Source organism: Brachypodium distachyon, chromosome 1 (assembly GCF_000005505.3).
Source record: "Brachypodium distachyon strain Bd21 chromosome 1, Brachypodium_distachyon_v3.0, whole genome shotgun sequence".
Lineage (NCBI taxonomy): Eukaryota > Viridiplantae > Streptophyta > Magnoliopsida > Poales > Poaceae > Brachypodium > Brachypodium distachyon.
Window position 1 is genome coordinate 43,487,347 of NC_016131.3, and position 22,220 is coordinate 43,509,566.

At 46.5% G+C, this 22,220-nt stretch overlaps 5 protein-coding genes across 7 annotated transcripts; 1 reads left to right on the forward strand and 4 right to left on the reverse strand.

Annotated features, from left to right (window-relative positions):
• Nucleotides 1–211: 211 nt before the first annotated feature.
• On the reverse strand, nt 212–1,827 carry LOC100833470 (GDSL esterase/lipase At1g74460). The gene is made up of 2 exons (XM_003563999.4): nt 1,272–1,827; nt 212–1,169 (listed from the first exon to the last, which is right to left on the reverse strand). Exons 1-2 carry the CDS (start codon nt 1,656–1,658, stop codon nt 468–470), a joined length of 1,089 nt encoding a protein of 362 aa, XP_003564047.1. The 5' UTR covers nt 1,659–1,827; the 3' UTR covers nt 212–467.
• An 883-nt stretch (nt 1,828–2,710) lies between these two features.
• On the reverse strand, nt 2,711–8,238 carry LOC100833777 (beta-1,3-galactosyltransferase GALT1). 2 transcript variants are annotated; one of them, XM_010229525.3, is made up of 9 exons: nt 7,683–8,238; nt 6,957–7,100; nt 6,028–6,853; nt 5,443–5,678; nt 4,998–5,279; nt 4,116–4,244; nt 3,848–4,027; nt 3,524–3,631; nt 2,711–3,359 (listed from the first exon to the last, which is right to left on the reverse strand). In XM_010229525.3, the coding sequence occupies exons 3-9, from the start codon at nt 6,794–6,796 to the stop codon at nt 3,150–3,152; spliced, it is 1,914 nt and encodes a 637-aa protein (XP_010227827.1). In that variant the 5' UTR covers nt 6,797–6,853; nt 6,957–7,100; nt 7,683–8,238; the 3' UTR covers nt 2,711–3,149. The 2 variants fall into 2 exon arrangements, with proteins under 2 accessions (XP_010227827.1, XP_003564048.1); XM_003564000.4 differs by having other exon boundaries at nt 6,028–7,064.
• A 5,890-nt stretch (nt 8,239–14,128) lies between these two features.
• On the forward strand, nt 14,129–16,534 carry LOC100834087 (ATP-dependent zinc metalloprotease FTSH 6, chloroplastic). The gene is made up of 2 exons (XM_003564001.4): nt 14,129–15,691; nt 15,771–16,534. Exons 1-2 carry the CDS (start codon nt 14,265–14,267, stop codon nt 16,351–16,353), a joined length of 2,010 nt encoding a protein of 669 aa, XP_003564049.1. The 5' UTR covers nt 14,129–14,264; the 3' UTR covers nt 16,354–16,534.
• Nucleotides 16,535–16,679: 145 nt separating this feature from the next.
• LOC104581604 (protein RKD1) lies at nt 16,680–19,215 on the reverse strand. Its single transcript, XM_014896257.2, has 5 exons — nt 19,111–19,215; nt 18,990–19,001; nt 17,600–17,745; nt 17,170–17,513; nt 16,680–17,064 (listed from the first exon to the last, which is right to left on the reverse strand). The coding sequence occupies exons 4-5, from the start codon at nt 17,461–17,463 to the stop codon at nt 16,975–16,977; spliced, it is 384 nt and encodes a 127-aa protein (XP_014751743.1). The 5' UTR covers nt 17,464–17,513; nt 17,600–17,745; nt 18,990–19,001; nt 19,111–19,215; the 3' UTR covers nt 16,680–16,974.
• On the reverse strand, nt 19,138–21,616 carry LOC100835683 (pentatricopeptide repeat-containing protein At1g62260, mitochondrial). Of its 2 annotated transcripts, none has more exons than XM_024458012.1 (2): nt 19,531–21,616; nt 19,138–19,220 (listed from the first exon to the last, which is right to left on the reverse strand). In XM_024458012.1, exon 1 carries the CDS (start codon nt 21,562–21,564, stop codon nt 19,534–19,536), a length of 2,031 nt encoding a protein of 676 aa, XP_024313780.1. In that variant the 5' UTR covers nt 21,565–21,616; the 3' UTR covers nt 19,138–19,220; nt 19,531–19,533. The 2 variants fall into 2 exon arrangements, with proteins under 2 accessions (XP_024313780.1, XP_014753167.1); XM_014897681.2 differs by having other exon boundaries at nt 19,148–19,215.
• Nucleotides 21,617–22,220: the final 604 nt, after the last annotated feature.

The following is a 22,220-nucleotide window of genomic DNA, read 5'->3' on the forward strand; positions in this document are numbered from 1 at the left end:
TCTCCTTGCTACGGAGTCGGGAGCTCTGCTTTGCTTTTTCCATGTCGATCGTACTGCAGTCATTTTTCTCCAAGCACGGCCGAGGAGTGAGAACCGATCTCGTGTTTTTTTTTTCAGAATACCTGAATCTCTTTTTTTTTTGGAAACATCTGACTTAGTTGATTCAAGAAGCAGTAGAAACGGTCGACAAAACTGAAAAAAAACACGAACGTGCAACAGCCAACTTGTGTGCAATTTTAATGTTAGAAGGCAACCAGGAATGTGCAACGACAGCCAACATCTTAGCTCTCAGTTCCTACAGACACAAAATTGTTACATGCGCCTGTACATACCACCACCAATCCTTGCAGAAATCAACACATGATAATTTGGTTCCGATCGAAGCTGCAGGCACATCAATCACGCAAAACACCCTGGCAGAGCCCATGCACTAAATTTCGGATTTCGCCGGCGGCGGCCTAGCTAGGCTAGCTGGCGGTGCTGTTGGCGACGACAGTGATGTTGAGCCTCTTGAGCGTCTCGAGCGCGATGAGCTCGTTGGCCCTATCAGTCGGGTGGTACTCGTCCCAGAACACGTACTTGCTTCGGTCCTTGCAGAGCGTGGAGAGCGGCGTGCACGTCAGCGTGGGGCGGATCTTCCCCAGCGTGCAGCAGGGCGCGTGGGAGTTGTTAAACCCGTGCATGTACGGCCTGTCAATAATATCCTGGAAGTAATCGTACACGTCCCCGAACTGGAACGTGGCGTTGGGCAGCGACGCCGCCAGCTCCCGGATGGCCGCCCCGGCCTGCTTGTTGAAGCTGAGGGCGAGCTTGTTGGTGGACTCCTGGCACGCGGTGGAGGACCGCTGCAGGATCCGCTGCAGCGGGATGCAGCCCATGGGCCCGAGCCCGAAGAAGGTCAGCCGCCGGGCCCCCAGCTGGTGCAGCAGCTTCAGCTGGGCCGAGAGCGTGGTGACCATGTGGGCCACGAAGGTGTCCGCGTTGTAGGTCCACGAGTCGGAGTAGACCGGGAGGAGGTAGTTGTTGATGAAGTCGTTGGCGCCCATGGCCACCACGAAGTACGCGTCCCCGAAGAGCTTGTCCGCCGCCGCCTCCCCGATCTTCTCCCGCATGTACGCCTGCGTCCCTTGGAACAGCTCTATCTGCTTGTACAGCGAGAACCTCTGTATCTGCATGCCGTACACAGTTAATCAAATCAAATTATGGGCGTTTATAAAGTTATATGTGATCTATCTGCCTAGGAGAATCGATTTGATGGATGGATGGCTTACGAAGAGGGAGGATGTCTCGTTGAGGATGCCGCCGCCGCCGGAGGCGTAGTTGAGGCCGTTCTTGAAGATGGCGTCCGCGTCGACGGCCGGGTCCAGGAACGCCGGCGGCCTGGGCAGGCCCATCTTGTCGCCGATGATGTCGGCGACGGTGCGGCCGTTGCAGAAGCGGCCGTTGGGCATGCCGCTGCCGAAGTCGATGCCGTACCACGGCAGCGCGGCGCGGGCGAGGCTCTTGGTCAGGTAGTTGTTGTTGCCAACGTCCGACAGCGAGTCGCCGAAGATGAACTGCACCACGTCGCCGCGGCAAAGCCTGATGCTGGCCAGGCCCAGGAGCAGGACCAGCGACAAAGCCACGGCCAACGACGGCTGCTTCCTCTCGTAAGCCATGTCTGCAATACTCTGTCTCGAGGAGGTGTAAGTAAGCAAGGCCTTCCTATTGTACAGCGCGAGATCCGAAAATTTAACTCATACGGAGTACTAGCGACTGGACTTGATTTGCATATATAAGTGGGGTGTTTGTTTTGTGTTGAAGCGGCTGGGGAGTTGGGGGTTGGATGCACCTACCTACCTGCGAATCGTGGCAAGCGAAACTTTCAATCTTTCATCGAGCTTAAAGGGAGCTTAATTTGGTGGCCAGTGCAGTGGAGGAGTTGACCTAACATAATAATTTACTGGCGTGGCCTGTGTCAGCCGGCGGCAGGTTATCCTCCTTGGCAACCTTGCATACGAAAATTCAAACCATATTACTCCGGTGGAAGGATGTGAGGATGCGTAGATATTGCAACAACAAGCATTCCAACGAGGCAAAAATGAGCCGGTTCATATGCAACATAGAATACACTGCGAGCGAGTGAAACATTTATTCTGAATGAGGGTCAAAACCTTTTTTTTAACGAATAGGAAGGGGAGTCTCCTACCTTAATTTTATAAATCATCAAAAAGCCAAAGCTGATAAAAAGGTGTTACAAAAAGGAAAGAAAATCAACCAGGCCAAGCTTCAATAAGGAGGGAAGCTGCCTTTTTTTTTCCGACTGTTTAAGGTGAAGCAACCAGATTTTTCAGTACACTGACGGACAACCATCGGGATTGAGAAATAAACATTGTCACTTTGCGATTTCTAGAAACCCAAAGATTCCAAAGAACAGAGATTGCAGCAATTCCCAAGCTGGAAGAAGTTCTGGAGAGCAAAAGGTCTTGGCCGAAGTGAAAAGCTCCTGAATATTCTGAAAACCATCAACGGGGAAACCCAAAGAACGCCAAATTGCTCTTGCACGGGGACAAAAGATTGCAAAATGTTCCAGTCTTGATGAAAAGGATAAAACAAAAGAATGGACGGAGTATTGTACCATCTTCGTTTGCAGCATCTGTGAACCTTTGATGTGAGATATGCTAACCGTAAACCACAGCCTCGAAGATTTATAAATGCTGGGGCTGCATGGTAACTTAAATCCAGGTATGCACTGGCAAGGGAGTGTATTTTTAGAGTACTGTAGAGCAGTTCTCAATCAATAGCTTTACATCGGCTACAAAATGCATTCATTGATAAAGAATGGCAACACTGGATCTCTTCATCTATCCTAAAAATGTAATCCTACATTCTAGTAAGATATGTTACAAGAAGCCACACCTTCCTATCTGTGGCCAAAACGGAAGAAACCTACTATATCTTCTACAAAAAAAATTATGGTGGTTAGCCTTGAAAGTACTCCAGAGTGCAGACATACAAAAGTGGGTAACATCCAAAAAAAGGCTGTCTATCGTCGACAATCAGAAACAATCAACGAGAGGCTAACTGGCTCCTCTTCCATGGATTGTGTCAAGCTTGCCATATGTGATAGGTGTCAGCAGGCAACAGCCATCAGAATATAGAAGATTGTTTTACTCTTTGCAACAGCTTCCTCGCTTTGTTTTCTGGAATTTGTCCCAGAGGCACATCATTTGCCTTGGCTCCTGGTAATGGGCAACTACATACCCATCCTCACATCCTTCCACCAAGATCCTTCCGTCATTCTGGTACTTGACATCCAAGCCTTCCTTCTTCATCTCATTGATCCATATCCCCATCGCGACATCCTCCAGCTTGAACATCTGCAAGTCAAAATCCCAGTTAATATCCTTCACCCCTGCAGTAACAGACAGCTAGAGAACATGATACTTTTTCCAAGCAGACTTCAATATCCTCTCAAACCAAGAGAATTCATTGTCTGACCGGAAAACGGGTGGCCTTTTACACATTATAGAAGTCACGATACCTTTAACTCCCCTCTCTTGTGTTTCCTGTAAACTTCTTTTGCTATATCCTGAGATACAATGTATCCTGGGCCATGTGCCCATGGGGGATAACTCTCCTCGGGCCATTCCTATGTGAAGTACAGGAGTACAATCAGACGGTTGAGATAGAAGCAAAAGCATTTGTCTAAGCATCTACTGCATGATAAATGATACTAATACACAGTACACATGACCGTCACAGCAGTTTAAAGATGAGTTTCCATCTCACAGAACACGAGTTTCCATGTCCCAAGGAAGTGTTTGCATAACACTTATATAGAAAAGTATAGTTTAGAACATGCTACCTCTGGAGTTATGTACCACTTGCTATATGGATCTCGATGAGGCTGAGAATTAGAATTGACACGGCCATACAGCAGTCCATGGCTGATATTTGCTTGATGTAGTGAGGATAGTATCTCATCTACACGAACAAAAGCATCATCATCTGTTTTCATCACATACTTGGCTGACAGCACATTTGTCTGCAATAGAAGTGATGTCAGAAAATTCAAAATGCAGGAGAAGTCCCAGCGTTCGACTAAATAAGATATTCAGACAGCAGATACATACCCCGTATATGCAAATGGCAATGGTCTTCCAAAGAATCAGGCTATAATAATCAACAAACGGCATCAACTGGATGTCTCCATATGTCCGTGCTTCATTCCAGAGCTCCTCATTCACCACCTCGTTTTTATGCTTTTAACGAAGAGATAAAAAAGGACTCAGTACTGACTATGAAGTGGAGATCTCTAATTCAGGCTAATGTACAACAGAATACACTGAAGATTTTAGGCATACTAGATAAATACATGTGCATTGCTACAGTATTTTTTTGTTGGGCATATTATCATTCTTATTCTTATTCTTATTATTATTATTATTTTGCATAATTTGCTTAAATGTGCTTTTGCCTTATGTTTCCAAAATTTGTGCTGAATAACAATTATCTCAAAATATATATCAATCCAATCAATTGTAGTCAAAAGATCGTGATACGTATATCTACCAATTGAGTGAGTGCAATCACATCCATTTTCTAGCATATAGGGAATAGTCTCAATGGAGTGAACAGACGACAACCAACTCATATCTTTATAAGAAGTAAAGAAATCATGGTGCTAAGGGAAGAGCGTGTTCTTGCAGTGAGTTGTACTTGTACACAAGTACATATCGGGTGCAAATGCAAGCAAAACAGGGACAAATATCATCAGTAAGGTGGTAGGTGTTGCATGCGGGTGATACCCCCCACCCCACCACACGCACAAAGAGATCACGGTACATGTTTTGTTTACCATGCATAACACAAATGATGCCTTGTATATGCTGTTATCCACATGCAGCTATGCACATATTATTTTGACAAATGCACTCATATAGACATATATATACCTAGAACTACTACATGATAAGAGTTATTGAGATATTATATTGTGAGTCTTTTATTCTTACCAGTCCAACAAAGAACCGTACTGCGACTTTTCCTGAGCGGACAGCATCATATTGCATCCAAGTTCTGCGAACTGCCATTCTGCGTTTGAAATTATTTGCTGTAGAGAATATCCCAATAAAGAGATCAACCAATTTATCCATGGGGACAGGTGGAGCCTTCAAGATTTCCAAGTCAGTGACATGCTCAAAGTCCTCTGTTGTAGGCAAACCACTTGCTATCACAGACAACAATTTAATATCTCCTGCAATTCTTACTTCACCAACAAAACCAGGCTCCAAATCCTGCTAACAAGAACAATGTTTGATGATTAGCAATGCCAACATATTTCAACACAAGGGGATAAATAGTTTCCTGATCAGAGTGTGGAAGAATAATTTTGACAGACGATCATAAGACGTAACAGATATTTTGTTACCCAACAACTCAATGGAATACAGGACTCACCTCTCGAAGTGCGAAGGAAGTGACATGTTTCCCATCTACAGTCATATGGATCCCCTCTGCTCCAACACGGAGAATTGCTATAGCAAGATATCCTTGTCTGAAGGGATAATATTTTTTACGTTCTGCAGTCATTTTCCTGGTAGGTTGCATGCTCGAAGCATTAGAATGCAACTTCGATGCCAAGAATTGTTTCTGGTCATTGCCCACCATGCTACTACATTTTTCTAAATCATCCACTGAAAACAAAACTCTATGTCAAGCGTGGGATCAAATGGAAGAAATAATTATTTACCAATATATGAATCCATTTTGTTTTACAGGTATTAATGGACACGAATAAAAGGGTGGAAAAGGTAGACACAGATGATGATATCAGAAGCTTCACACAAGTAATATTACCTTTCAGATACAATACCTCAATATAGTGCATATTTATAGTGGCATATAAACTATACTCAACAAGGTGGATACAATTTGTTAATTGCAGAAACAGATTTTAGGAGTAGCTCATGCACAATGCAATGTCATGGATATCACCATGTCCCGAGAAAAATGTAGAATATGGACCAATGAAATTAAAACTACCTTTTGCGCTGTCTTTAGCATCCGAATCAGGAGATGGGCAACGGTGTTCAGAACCCCAATCATCAGCTATAGTCCATGTATTTTGGACAATCACAGGATCTTCTGTAAGTTTATCACCAAGAAGACGGACATTGTAATGAAGCACAATGGGAGGGTCTGGTTCACCAGGGACTGCAGCTCCAGTCAAGTCTATCTTAAAATCACCCAGAAGACCACCAGGGGTTCCAATAATAGTTATTGAAGAGCCCTGAATAAGCCCACATGGAATTTTTAAGACATATCTATCACCTAACCTTGTAGCATTCATTCTACGAATAGAATATGGGCATTGCTTCTCTTTGTCTTTGTGCTGTGTGCTTCCATTGACTGAAACAATCGATTCATCCTGTTCAAGTGCTGCATTCAGTTTGCTCCATGCGATTCCAGCTTCCTTGATTGCATCCAATCCATCTGGTAGGATGTGGGCATTACTTACTAGGTCCCTCAGATGATTCCAAGAATGCAATGACTGTATTTCTCTATCAGAGAGATTTCTTGTTATGGAAAGATTGGAAGCTAACAATTCAGTTGATATGACTTGAGAGAAGTTCTCTGGATTCTGAAGTGCAGGTGGGTTTGGAACTTCTAACCAGTGTAACTGGGTCGTGCTATTTTGTTGGAAGACATTCTGAAGAGATCTCTCCGCAAGCGGACTATCCAATATCACATATCTTAACAATAAGATTACGAACAAAGATACTATGACAGAACCACCGTGCCATTTCTTCATAACTCAATACTGATATGACAAGTTGGTCTGAGTTTCACAAATCAATATATTTTCAGCCTGAAGTAGCATGTAACCGTGTAATGGTCAGTTCAGAACTAACCATTCAAGTCAGAAAGTCAAGTCAACTCCTTCTGAACTTCCACCTTGGTCTAGTACTTACCAACGAATTAAAGGTCACACAAACATTACCCCAGGTAATGATGAAACTTTACAGCCAAATTACCACAAAAAGAAGTGTATCGGGGAGACAGAGGGAGGTTGGTGTGTCCTGCCAAGGTGAAGAAGCACTACAATGAACTTTAACCTGTAAAAGAAGAATTGATGGTACTTAACAACAGCACTGAGATTTTGATTGCATCAAAGGCATCCACGTAACACAATTATGCAAAGGTCCGTGCATACATGTTGCAAATATGCCTCAAATAACAATAGTCAACAAGAATACAACCAAGTATTTATAAGTAGCATACAGTAATCAATCTCACATATTATCCCTAAAATAGTTAGAACCGATCTCACGTGACATACTAGTAAGAACTCATGTAATTGCCATCGACAAATCTCAAGCACTCTTCATGTCATATTGCACCCACCTAAGACTACGGCATCCCCACGCTGTGACATGATTACGGATGTCGAGTTTAAACAGCACATATTTAGAAATTAATGGGAAATAACGAATTTATTTACTCCATTAAGAAACTGCAACTAAAACGAGTTCTACTTACAGGTAGATCAAAAAAAGGCACAGAAAATGCGCCGGCGAAAACTATCCGTTTTTATTCAGCAGAAATAACACGAAATAGACACCGCAAATCTAGCGACAACCCCCCACAAACTCCCACCGACAACTTCTTTTCACGGAAAAAAAGAGAGAGAGACTCACCGCTGGATACTCCACAGCAGTGCGCAGATCACCAAAACGGCAACGAATCTGGGGCAGGAACTCCACGCGCGAGATCAGGCACAGCACAATCAACACGCGCTCGCACGGGCCCAAATTCCGCAGCGAATCACCGCCATCGCGCCACCCTGATTCAAAAGCGAACCGCCGCCAACCGAGAGCTCCCCGCCCATCTCACAATGCGATTTGAATCCGCGAAGCACAGGCGAAATGCACGGAACCTCGCGCCAGGTCAGCCGCGCCGCCTCGGCTCGGGCTGCCTGCCCGTCTCGTCGCCGCAGCCACAGGAGCAAGCGAAGCTGCAGAGACCCGGAGCAGCAGCCGCGGCCAGCGTAACTGCAGAAGGTGGACCGAGTGGCTGCGAAATACGAGGGAGGCGCCGCGCAGGAGAACTCGAACGGAGCAAGCGGCTTTGGAGCTTCGAGGGGGACGACGGCCAAGGAAAGGAGATGCTTTGCAGCCGTCGAGTAGACGCTACGAGCTGACCGACCGGGGCGAATGGGAGCTATGCCGGGGGATTTCGGGCCTGTTTGGTCGTTGCCGACGTGCCCGAGGAAAATATGCGGCTGCTACAAGATGAGAGGATTTTGTGATTTTTGACTGAAAAGGTTTTGGAAACAAGCGGAATTTTTAGTTTAATTTTTCATCTTCTAGCCAAAATTTTGGGATGCCAGCAGGATCGCATTTATTGTCCATTCTTGATTCAGTTCTCATTTAACTTTTGAACCAAATCTTATCTAAAAGATTTGAGAATTAAAATTAGAAGTGGGCTGTATTGCGGGTCCCGTTTTCATCCAAGTTTGGTAGTGTATTGTTTGGTTTGTTTCTTATTTGATTTTATTTTTTTCTTTGGAGCAAAGGTACCCACGGTAACAATTCGAATAGAACATTCTCTATGTGAATCACTTAAACAAAACGCTGACTTGGATCAAACGTTTTTGCTCCTTTATTTTTAAACCCGTGCAGTTTGATCTTATGTTTCATCATATTCCCTTTTTTCTATTTCTGTGTTTTGTATTTCCGCGTTCCAAATAAAGAAATAAATTCTAGGTGCACCAAGAGAAATAAAGATAATACCAAATCCAAATGCACTAATATATAGTATAGAGATATACTCCGTATATCATATCGGATTTAAAGTAACTTTATTGTTGCTGATGTTAGTTGATTTTTCTATAAACTTGATCAAGTTCTAAGAAATTTGAATTAGAACCGGGTCCGGAGGGGATTCATTGGTGGAATAGATGACGGCTAATAAAATAATTAATTTGGAGAAAATGAGGATGGTGAAAGTATATATACTTATATCACGCTCACCTGTCGAAGTTGTTCCATTTTTCCTCTGCCTTCAAATTGAGCCGCTCTGTTTTAAATTACTTGTACATATAAGCCCTGTAAGTTTTCTCAGAACACTTACATTTAAACTTTCAAAGCTTATCGATCATTATGCACTTATTTTTCAGGCAAATAATATTAATGCTATAATCCTATTGGATGAAGGGAGGTGGGCTAAATAAATTGCATGAAAAGAAAAAAAAACATGAAAATACGAAAAATAAGATCAAGTAGTACAGGAGTATTTTGTCACTTTGATTTATTTAGTCTAAAAGGCTAATGTATACTCTCTCTGATTCTAAATTGTTGTCGAAATATTACATGTGTCTAGATACTTTTTAAGAATAGGTACATTTATATTTGAGTAAAAAATTTAGAATCAGATGGAGTAACTAATTTGAAACGGAAGAAAGAAAAAAAAATACACACGCACACATATATTGTCCTGGTGGCAGCAAGACCGTATGTGCCTTTGTACGGGTCAAAGCTGGGTACGGTACTTATTAAGCGTGCGTACATCTCGTGCATGTATTCTGACCATCTCGAGCTCTTGTCCATCCTTCAAACTTGACAACGTGCAGCAGTCAGTGCCGGAACAAGTCTCTTGCACGGACCGCCGTGCCACAGCGGCTTCGGCACGCCGCTCGCCTATGCAGGATACGATTACTGCCCGTCCTCCATGACTTCTTCTGCTCCGGTGACCGGGTAACAAGTGGACACAAATATGTCCCTTTCTGGCTTTCTCGCTTACCAAACCGACCAGAAATTGAAAGCTACGGTCGAATTCCCGGTGGAAGAAGGCATCGTGCCGTCGTGTAAACCGAACCTCGTCTTTGGGTCCATGAAAGCTCCCAAGTCTCGAGGACTCGAGCAAAGCTACATACGCTCTTTTTCTTTCTGGAAAGTTACCTCGAAACTGCCAAGCAGATCAAAGAGTAAGGAGAAGGGTAAAATTCCAAATTTGAAGCAGACAAAACACCATTTGACAAGATCCAAAGGTTAGAGGGCCGGGCTTGTTAATTTAAATCACAGAAATATGCACACGCAAAATATATTCGAAGATGAAAACATTCACTTGCCCTGGTATGGTGGCGTCTTTACTTAAGTATTTTTTTTGCCGACAGGGTATGGCGTTTTCTATGAACTCGACGAGTATCAGGTGTTTCAGCTAGGACATCATCAGGCCCTGGACATCTTTAACTGATGTGTGTGTGTGTGTGTGTGTGTGTCTATATATATATATATATATATATATATATATATATATATATATATATATATATATATATATATATAAGCTTTCCGGTGGTACGGTGAATCTTGTTTGGGTTAGGTGCACCAATTTGCGCATGTCGTACGTGGAGTTTCCTATTTTATTTCCGTGTGGGGAATGGGTACCTTCATCGTAACGTCAGCATCAGCTGTTGTTTTCCTTGAACAATGAGACTGGAATTTCTGGGCCCTCATCATCTCCACCGATCGATCGGGCACCAGCAGCCACCTAACCTAACTTGATGTCTCCAGAGTATCTTACTTATGTCCTCGCAATATATAAAAGACACCAACATAACCTATGTAAAAAAATTACGGTTTTGCCATGTCGAATGACTGATTTTTAGTTACGAATAAGTCCATTACTCAGCCGTTGGATTCAGTTAGTGTTTTAAGATTCGAAACAAACAATGTGGAGGTTGAGTTTGGATGACGACCAAATCTTAATCCAACAGCTTGATGAGTCGACTGAAATTTAAATATTTTGCTTATAAAATTAAAACGCTTGAGACATAACCACACCTAAAAAACTTGGGCCTTCCTCTTATGAACGCCCACACGAGGATGTATATCTGTGGACTACCACGACCTGCCAGCCCTTTAATTAAGTTGTTTAATGTTGAATCCTTAGCGCCTTCGATTCAATTTGAAAAGGGCATGGTGTCTAGATTGTGACACCACCCTTCTTTTTCAGCCTTCCCAAAAATTTGAAAATATGTGACAGACGGAAGTTTGTCTCTGAAAATTTGATGGTAAAACAGAAAGTCTATTTAATTTGTTCCAGTAAATATCAAGAAATGCTGTTTTTGGACGAAAGGTATCTCAAAACTACAACTTTTGAAATTTTATCACATAAACCAACTATCTTACTAATCCGTACCAGAAAACCTATAATCTGGGTATCGAAAAATCGGATAACATTTCCAACCAGAGTACACGGATGGCAATGGGTACCCGATACCCGCATACCCGACGGGTATTTACCCGTTTAAGATACGAGTATGGTAAGAAAAAATACCCGCGGGTACGTAAATGGTAAAATTCTGTACCCAACGGTATATGACGGGTACAGGTATGGTACAGGACTATCCGAACCCGTATACCCGCACCTAAGTTGCCAGCCCATTACATAAGCCCATTAAATCTTGCCTAAGGCCCAACCCAATACATGTAGTATATAAACCCTCAACCCCACTGACCTAACGCCAATCCCCAAATTCCCCAATCCCCGCTCGCCCGAATCCCCTCCCCGCCGCCAGGCTCCATCCTCTATTCCCCTATCCGCTGCCTCCAGCCTCCTCCACCAGCCGCCCCGCGCCCCGCCTCCTTCCTCCTGCTCCCTCCGCCGCCCCATGCACACACACGTGACATGCCCACGCCTCCTCCTGCTCCTCCAGTCCGTGCCGGCCAACACCCCCGCCTCCTCCACTCTCCACTCTGGCTAGCGCCCCCGCCTCTTCTCAGTCTGCAGCCGTCGGCTGCGCATCAGGAAGAGGGAAGCGGCGGCCTCCTCCTGCGGCCCTTCACGCCGACGACCGCTGCCCTACACCGACGACCAACGTTGTGGACCCTTGCCCTTGTACGCAGTGCACCCGACGATGTGGGATCTGGCCGACGGTGCCCCCGCCGCCGCCGGATCAGGACCCGCCGCCGTGGGATCCGGCCGACCCTGCCCCCGCCGCCATCAGATCAAGCCCCCTACGCCGTGGATCCAGCACGCCGCCGCCATTCATGTCGCGGCATGGAGACGATGAGGGATTTCGAGGATTTTTTTTTCTGCGATTTCTTCTTGTGCTTTTCTTCTGTGATTTTTTTTGCGACTTACTGTTGGTGGCGGGTCGGGTAAAAATACCCGCGGGTTACCCGTACCCGTGACGGGTGGCGGGTATGGTTAAATTTCATACCCGACCATGAGTACGGGTACGGGTAGCGGTTGAGGGTCGGATCGTCGGGTATGGTAGAGCTGTACCCGTACCCGAACCCATCGGGTGCCATCAGAAAACCAGAGGGTCCCACATGTCGGCCTTAGTGGCATCAAAAGGCTCGGGGTTTGTGGCCTAACGGTTTGGTTTGCACCAGTTCAGGCCATTGTGGTGGCATCTTTTCGACCTATTGTGGTGCCATTTTTTGAAAGATAAAAATTGTTGTGGCAATTTCAAGTTCGTTACGATTGCATGTAGGCCTGGACGAAAAGATCGAAATGCGACAATCTTATTAAACGCTCGCTAACTCAGTTCGTTAAGGGCTCAGTTCGTTAACTAAAGAATCAAACAGAACTTCCTTTTCAGACGTTAATCTTAACGGTCTTAACGAGCTAGCTCGGCGAGCGCTCGTTAAGCTCGTTAGCGAGCTCGTCTCGTACACCACTTGTGAGTGGCTACTGGAAATTATTTTGCTTTTGGAGTTGTGTTGTTATTTCACTTTTGTTGTGTTATTTCTAATCCGAGCTCTTAACGAACCGAGCGTGCTCATTAGCCACCCTAATTGCATGATATATATGAAATTAACCATATTTTTTTGGCTCTGCATAAATATAGTGATGCATTCATTGAATGTTTCTGAAATTATCTTCTATATCTAAGTAGGAGAAATCCACTACTTGATTCTTCTCAACATGCAATCATGCCACATCATCACACTATTAATTTGTTCACACCTATTTAGTGGAAAACTCATTTTTTTTGCACATGCATGCATGCTGCTTTTCATCAAGTTATTCCACTAAGTGAAGAATTTATAATCTATCATACAATTCCATTATACATTTATACATTTTCACTGAATACTTTTTTGTTGCTATTTTTTCACTCATGTATGTTCTCAACAATATGGGCTCACGTATATTAAAAAAAAATTCAGCAACAACGTGCGAGACATCGTCTGGTTAGAGTAACTTTGGTATCCTGGGCTAAAGCCTACCTTCTCTCTTTTCCTCTCCTCTCTCTGGGCCAAACCCATCTTTCGAAGATCCAGACCAGCAAACTCTCTGTTCTCGGTTTTTCTCTTACTTGGCGGGCCCTGGTCGATCACCTCAGCAGTTAACCAGGCCAGCACGATCCTCTCAGAAAAAAAAACAGCCCAGCACGATTGTCTAAAAAAATGTAGCCCAGCGCGCCCGGGCCCGGCTCGTCTTCCTCCCTGAGCTCGAGGCCTCGAGCGCAGCTCCAGTGCACGCCGCCTCGCATTGATTTCCCCTTGATTCTCTCGCTCAAGATAGTTTCTCTCCGAACCGAAACCGCGAGTAGAACGCAATTGTAAAATACTGTAAATTTTGTCACGGTGTAACAAATTACAATAAGTTTTGACACAAAATTTAAAATGGATGAATACAGTCACATAAGTATGCGCGGAAATATTTTGGAAAGAGTCGCAACGACAATCCGGTAAAGCTACGTGTGGCGCGGATCGGCTGATGCGTCGACATGTCCCGTGTGGCATGTGCAAGTACAAGTGTACAACGGCACGGGCAGGACGAGCCCAAGTGTGCGTGCGGCAGCGCGACGCGAACAGTCAACAAACACCCACCGGACGCGGCTTGAACTCACTAGTCACTACCACCGGCAGGATCAAGACAGCGACGGTGCGAGGCCGTGACCGGACGCGATTTGGGGACCAGGATTCTCCATCTAGGCGAGCGCCGTCGTCTCCGGATCCTACGAGAAGTCGAACACGACAAAGCTCACTCCAGTTCCGCCACGAAACCACCGGAGTAATCCAAAATTGCTTCATTCCACGTGAACAGATGACACTGCATCAGCCTCTGTCTGTCTGTGTCGTCACCGTGGCACACTGGCATGAAGCTATTTAAACACGGACTCGCCGTACGTTACGTTCCCTCCAAAATCAGAGAGCAGAAACACGACATCGACACTGCGGTTTCTCTGCTCAGTATTCAGTACACAACAGGACACAAGCAGGAGTACTTGCCTTGCCTCATTGAATTACTCTATAGCAGGCATGTGGCCGACGACGGCCATGTCGCTGACGACGACGAGCCACCTGCCCGTCTGCAAGGCGCAGGATGTTGTCTCCAAGCAAGCGCCGCCTCCCACCAAGAGCAGGCGGAGGCTGCTCCAATCAGCCGGTCTCGGGCTCGGGCTCGCCATGACAAAGCAGACCGCACGCGCTGAGCCGCCGCCGACCTTGGCGCCGGAGGAGCTGACATCAAGCCGCATGTCCTACTCCAGGTTCCTGGACTACCTCAACGCCGGCGCCATCAAGAAGGTGGATTTCTTCTTCCAGAACGGCACCGTGGCCGTCGCCGAGGTGGACGACCCGGTGCTGGCTCGAGCCCACCGCGTCAAGGTCCAGCTCCCGGGGCTCCCCGCCGAGCTGGTCCGGAAGCTCCGGGATAAGGGCGTCGATTTCGCGGCCCAACAGCCCGAGCCCAACGTTGGGCTGGACGTCCTCGGCCTCCTGCTTAACCTCGGCTTCCCTCTCCTCTTCCTCGCATCCCTCTTCCTGCGGTCGAGGACGAACAACCCCGGCGGCGTTGGCGGGCCGAGCCTGCCGTTCGGGCTGGGCCGGTCCAAGGCCAAGTTCCAGATGGAGCCCAACACGGGCGTCACGTTCGACGACGTGGCCGGCGTCGACGAGGCGAAGCAGGACTTCCAGGAGATCGTGCAGTTCTTGAAGTCCCCGGACAAGTTCACGGCGGTGGGCGCGAGGATCCCGAGAGGGGTGCTGCTGGTGGGCCCGCCGGGCACGGGGAAGACGCTGCTGGCCAGGGCCATCGCGGGGGAGGCCGGGGTGCCCTTCTTCTCGCTGTCCGGGTCGGAGTTCATCGAGATGTTTGTCGGCGTGGGCGCGTCTCGGGTGCGCGACCTTTTCGCCAAGGCCAAGGCAAACGCGCCGTGCCTGGTGTTCGTGGACGAGATCGACGCCGTGGGGCGGCAGCGCGGCACGGGCATCGGCGGCGGCAACGACGAGAGGGAGCAGACCCTGAACCAGCTGCTCACCGAGATGGACGGGTTCAGCGGAGACAGCACAGGCGTCATAGTGATTGCCGCCACGAACCGGCCGGAGATCCTTGACGCGGCGCTGCTCCGGCCCGGCCGCTTTGACAGGCAGGTGTCCGTGGGGCTCCCTGATGTGCGTGGCCGCGAGGAGATCCTCAGGGTGCACGCCGCCAACAAGAGGCTGGACGAGGGCGTGTCATTGGGCGTGGTGGCCATGCGCACGCCGGGCTTCAGTGGCGCCGACCTTGCTAACCTCATGAACGAGGCCGCCATCCTTGCCGGCCGCCGCGGCAAGGACCGCATCTCCGTCAAGGAGATCGATGACTCCACCGACCGCATCGTCGCCGGCCTGGAGGGCACCAGCATGACCGACGGAAAGAGCAAGACGCTCGTTGCCTATCACGAGATCGGCCACGCCGTCTGCGCGTAACTAGATCCACACATGCCTCGTCTCATTCCGTACACGATTATTTCACGGTGATACTAACAGAATTGTTTGATGCAGGACGCTGACGCCGGGGCACGACGCGGTGCAGAAGGTGACGCTGATCCCGCGGGGGCAGGCGCGGGGGCTGACGTGGTTCCTGCCCGGCGAGGACCCGGCGCTGGTGACCAAGCAGCAGATCCTGGCCAGGATCGTGGGCGGGCTCGGCGGCCGCGCAGCGGAGGAGGTGATCTTCGGCGAGCCTGAGGTGACCACGGGCGCGGCGGGGGACCTGCAGCAGGTGACGCAGGTGGCGCGGCAGATGGTGACCACGTTCGGCATGTCGGAGATCGGGCCGTGGGCGCTGACGGACCAGGCCGCGCGGAGCGGGGACGTCGTGCTACGGATGATGGCCAGGAACTCCATGTCTGAGAGGCTCGCCGCCGACATCGACAGGACGGTGAAGGCCATCGTGGACGAGGCGTATGAGGTTGCCAAGGCGCACATCAGGAGGACCCGGCCGGCCATCGACCAGCTGGTGGACGTGCTCATGGAGAAGGAGACGCTCACCGGCGATGAGTTCAGGGCGGTCTTGTCGGAGTACGTTGATATTGGCAAGGAGCAGCGGGACACGGCCGCGCGGACAGACATGGTTACTGCTTGAAACTTCCAGACAGTAGAATTATGTAGTGTAGAACGACAGCATAGCTTTGATGTAAAAATGAATTGCAAGGAACTTCTTCATAATTATTGTCTCAAATTTATCCAAATATGAATGTATTTATCCTTAAAAAGTGTCTACACACATGTATTTGACAAGAATTATAAGACGGAGCAATACCTCACAGCTTTGGCAGTACTAGTGCTTTGTTTCCTGCAAGCAGTAGTTATTACCCCAATTCTGCTTTTTATAATCCAACAAAACTTGTGTTCAGAATCCCAGACAACGAGGATGCGTGGTTAAAAAGCGAAAACTGAGACAAGTAAACATAAGTAGAGCAAAACATCTTTTCTTAGAGACAGCAAAACATCTTGGGCATGTAGCATCTTTCGGTATATAATAAAACTTGACCGGACTGAATATAGGAGACAGGAGTAGATTCTTATGATGAAAGATGAGAGTAATACTTGCACTATATTTTGTCTTATGCGAGACGCTTGGCCATCAGTAATACTTTCATGCCTCTCAAGCTTCAAGAGCCAAGAGCCGTCTCTTTTTGTAATTGGCTTTGAAGCAGGCCTGCCTAAGTCTCTTCGTCTTCTCCTTCATCTCAACATATGGCTTCTATTCCAGGAGCCTCCTCTCCTGCTCCAGCATCTCTACCATCGCCTTCAGCTGCTCGTCGTCGTTTGTCTTTCCTGCTTCCTTCAGGACCTGCAACCATGACCAACATCACAGATGATTACACGCCAAAACAGATGTAAGTGCTGGCTGATTAATTAGAGATAGAAAACTGCTGTGGATGAAGAAGGAACCGGCCTCGACATTGTTAATTAGATTCTGCAAGCTATTCATCTTGCGATGTGGCCACCTAGGGATCCCCAGATCCCTGCACTTCTTCTTCAGAATCGTGAGCCCGACATTCAGTTCTCGAGCTGCCTGAACAATTGGCAGGTGGAAGTACCGTGACACAAGCTTGAACGTCAAAACCTTCTCCTCTGGTCTAACACGATCTCCTCTCTTGGTGTGGAAGGCTGCTCCTATCTCATCACTACAACATATTATCGGTAACCCCTTCTCGCTCTCTTCTCTTTTGCTCTCAGATTGTTCCATATCGTCCCAGTACTTCAGCACATCATCATCAAAGATGGTATCAAGCTCGCCTGTGCTGCAACGAACAAGCAATAAGCTGCAAGCTCTATAGCTTTATAAAGTATTGCCCATTTCAAAGAGAAAGAACAGACCATACCTTGCAGATCGCTGCTATGTGTAACTGTGGATCCAGTAGAGCATAATGGTTGGCAATAGGAGCTTGGGAGGGGAAGACTGGAAAGGAGTGCCTCCTCTTCAAGCAGGTAACTATCAGGCCAAAAACTTGGCCAATAAGGCCACGAGCTGGTGCATGCAAGAAAGCTAGATCAACTTAACAATATTGACGTACTACTTCTTGATGTACGCTGAGCACTATCTTCCTGCTAAAAACTACTAGAACTAAAAAAATTGGCTAACCAAATACAGTAAGTAACAAATGTATGTCAATTCTTCGATGTAGGCTGCTCACTACCAGATTATCTTCCTGCAAAAAACTACCACTAGTATTCTTGCGCAACCATATTGACAATCAAGAACCAAAAAGCTTGCCTATGTTCTTGGTTGGAATCCATGCTTTCTAGAGAGACTAGGATGGTGGCAGGCAGAAATATATATAATAGATGGAAGGCAAAGCCAGCTCTTAAATCATCATATCAGTACATGGAAACGGCTAATATTAAAAATCATGCAAGTAATTAATTCAAAGAGTGGCTAATGGATCGGGAGTTACAGAGAACGCAGTAATGATGGGGTTGGCTGCGCGGTAATAATTATTGGCTAATAGTATTTGTAATGGACGAACGCGCCTTGGGGTTTGTGCATTGAAGAGCATGGATTAATGACTAATCAAAACTTTTTGGCTACATTTTGCATGTTTTATTTTCCAGAGAAACTATTAAAACTTCTTGGACATGTAAAGACTGATGCACGACGAGTAACAGAGTACCAACTTTCATAACCATTCATGCCAGGTTTTTGCCAATGCACATTGCCTATAGATTGTGTCAAAAAAAGAAGAAAAACACATTGCCTATAGATGACATCAGTCATAAAAACGGAGGATAAGCAACATCTATACTACTAGTAGTATAATTGTAGAACCAAGAAAGGAAGGTTTCACGGGAGAGGAAGGTTTTGGTCTTTTGGAGTCGTTTTGGGGTAAAAAAAATCACCTATTTGTGTATTGCTTGAGAAGTTCATGACATAGTTTTGAACCAAGGGTTTTGGTTTATTCATGCATACATATGTATTGACATACCATGTTTATTGATCGAGATATCAACATCTACACTATCAAATCGATAACAATAGGTTGATCATGAAATATATATATATATTCATAATGTATTTACTTGGTACTGTTGTATATGTTGATATTTTATCAATAAACATGGTCAAACTTCAACAAGAATGGAGAAAGGAGTGAATACTATGTAAGAGGAGAGATCATGCATTAAATAGGTAGCCATGCACGTAACATTATATGCTCATTGAAGAGGCATAAAACGGAATGATGTAGGAACTTATGTGCAAAGCTTTGAATGCACCTGTAGTGGGTTCTGTTCAGCCGGATCCATGTGTATGAGAGAGAGAGAGAGAGAGAGAGAATCATTATGTATGAATTGGTGTAACACAACAGTTAAAAGTAGATGGAGTATCAAAGTACACCTGTACCAAACAAGTAGAAGTAACACAAACTCACTTGAATTGCCTGGCTCATCCCTATGTTTCTTGGATTGTGAAACTGGCACGCCACAAAAAGCCAGTAAACAGCTGCACTGAGGAAAAAACCGAAAAACAAATAATTTAATTAGCGTATTTTTGCCGTTCACGCATAAACTTACCAGTTTTGAATATTTCATTAGGAGAGGATGCATATATCAACAATTATAACAGATTGCTATAGTTTGCTGGTAGTTTACAAATTCTAAATGTTTTCTTGATCTCAGTCAGATACAAAGAGTACAGTAGTACATAAATGAGATATGTACGAGTCAAGAATAATTAAGAGAAATACGGGTCTTTTGTTTCTGTGCCGCAAAATATTTTTCTTTATTCTACATGAACATCAGAACAATTTCTCCTTACCGTCTAGCTCCAATCTCTGGATGACATGTCAAAACATTTTAGGACTGAAAAAATCTCCTGGGTAAGGGGATGCGAGGTATCCCCTGAGATGAAGACATGCACCTTATCGTGCAGATCAATCCAGCTGTACCCAGGATGCTTGTGAATACCTTGCTGTTCCATCTCTTCCCTCACCACAGATGCACTTCCCCACCTTCCCTCATGGGCATGCAAGTTATGAATCAGAACATATGGAGCAGAACTCTCAGGATCAATTTTGGACAATGCTTTTGCAGCCATGTGAGCCAGCAGTTCATTCTTCTTTGCCGTACAGGCTCCAAGAAATGCTCCCCACACGGATCGGTCTGGAGCAATTGGCATGCTATTGATTACCTCCAATGCATCGTCAAGCTGACCATGTCGACCTATGAGATTGACAAGTGCTGCATAGTGCTCAATCCTGGCAGCAATGCTATACTCATGAATCATGGTATCAAACACCATCCATCCTTCAGAGACAAGGCCAGCATTTCCGCATGCACTTAAGAGAGAAATGAAGGTTATATGTGTTGGCATAACCCTAGCACTTCTCATGTCTTCGAACAGTTGCAAGGCCTCTGTAGCACAACCATGGTGTTCATAACCTCCTATCAATGCATTCCAGGACACTAAATCTTTTTGTGGCATCTGCTTGAAGATGGCTTCAGCATCAGTTAGTGCCCCACCTCTGGAGTACATCGTCATAAGTGCATTGCTAGTTGCAGTATCTGGAAGAAACGACTTCTCAATAAGTTGGTGAAGCTGAGCTCCAAGGCGCAACATAGGGAGTGACGCACATGCTGCTAGAACTGAAGAGAAGGTATGCCGATCAGGCGTTCCACCAGCTTCTAGCATCTTTGTAAATAGCTCGATCGCACCATCATAGTGCCCATTTTGCTCATAACCTGATATCATTGTATTCCAAGAGATGGTTCCACGCTCTGGCATCCTATCGAAAAATCCCCGGGCATGCTCAACGTCTCCTTTCTGTGTAAATCCTCGTATTATTAAATTCCAAGAAACTATATCAGGGTCTGGCATTTCCCAAAACAGCTTTTCTGCTTCCTCCATATCTGAAACCTTGGTGTAGCCAGCTATCATAGTGTTCCATGACACCAAGTCCTTGTCCGGCATCTCATTAAAGATTTCCCTAGCTGAGCAAACATCACCAGTTCGGATATAGCACGTCATCATTGAGTTCCATGATACAACATTCCTCGCAAATACCCTCATGTTGTTCGTCTTGCACTGGTACTGCCCTCTGGGTATCATATCGAATAATCTTCTTGCATCACTCACCCTCCCTACCTGCCCATATGCAGCAATCAGCGTATTATAAGCATCAACAGCCTCGTCCATGTCCGTCACCCTCAAGCGCTTTGTCAGCAGCTCCTCAGCTTCGTGCAACCGGCCGTTCTTTATAAACCCCGACACCAGCGTGCCCAGTGATGCGGAGTCCTTCACGGGCATTGCATCGAACATGTCAAGGGCCTTGTTCACCTGACCAGCTGAGAAAAACCCAGTGACCATCGTGTTCCAAGAAGCCACGTTTCTCTGCGGCATCTCGTCGAACAGCTTCTCAGCCTCGACCATGAGGCCGCGGCGCACGTAGGCGCCGAGGAGGGTGTTCCATGTCACAGCGTCGCGCTGGGGCATTTCGTCGAACAGCCGGCGCGCGGCGGCGAGGTGCTCGGAGTTCAGCGAGCGGGAGTAAGCGGCGAGGAGCGTGTTCCACGAGACAGCGTCACGGACGGGCATGGAGGCGAAAAACGCGCGCGCGGCGGCTACGTCGCGGCCTCGGGCTAGCGCCGCCAAAAACGAGTTCCAGGTCACAACGGAGCGGGCGGGGAGGGCATCGAAGAGGCGACGGGCCGCGGCCAAGCGGCCACGGCGGAGGAGAGCTACGAGAGAGCGGTTGTGCTGGCGGACGAGTTCGTCGGTGGGGGATGCGACCGCGGCTGTTGCCAGGGCGCGGTGGTTGGCGAAGCCTGGGATGGGTGGCGGCCATCTCCGCATCAGGATTCAGGAACCAGGCCGTGATGTGAATATGTGACAGGTATGCGTTGGAGAAGCATTCGGTGAAGTTACTTCACCTGATTTTGGGTGGCTGACATATGGGTCCCACAACCCGTTGGTCCACATGTCAGCCACTCAAAATCAGGTGAAGTTACGTCACTGAATCTAGGTCCCCGTACCCGTATCTGGATGCACCCGCCACACATGAATTTTGTCTCGGTCTAGTATCCAATGAGTATATGATAGATTCAATAAAACTAATATAAAGTTTATATGATGGTGGATTTTTTACGAACTTGGTCAAACTCGAAGAAGTTTGGCGTAGAACAAATTCAGAACTTTTTATAATAAGGAATGAAAGTAGTACTTAGGAATAATACTGTATTGAGGAGTTGGCATGGGCAAAGACAAAGACGACCATTTTGAAAATTGTTTGATGTAAATTTCGTTCTAACAAAAAGTCTTTGATCTTCATGTTAGTTATTTTTGGACTACTTATTGTACTGCTTTTACTCGTCAAGAATACGAGAAACTGTTTGAAACCAATACAATGTTTTGTTACGAAACTGGTGGCTTTCTTTTTTTTTATACCTTTGGCATAACAATCTAGTGTTCAATTATATATGACTTCACACACCAATACAACCGTTATTTTA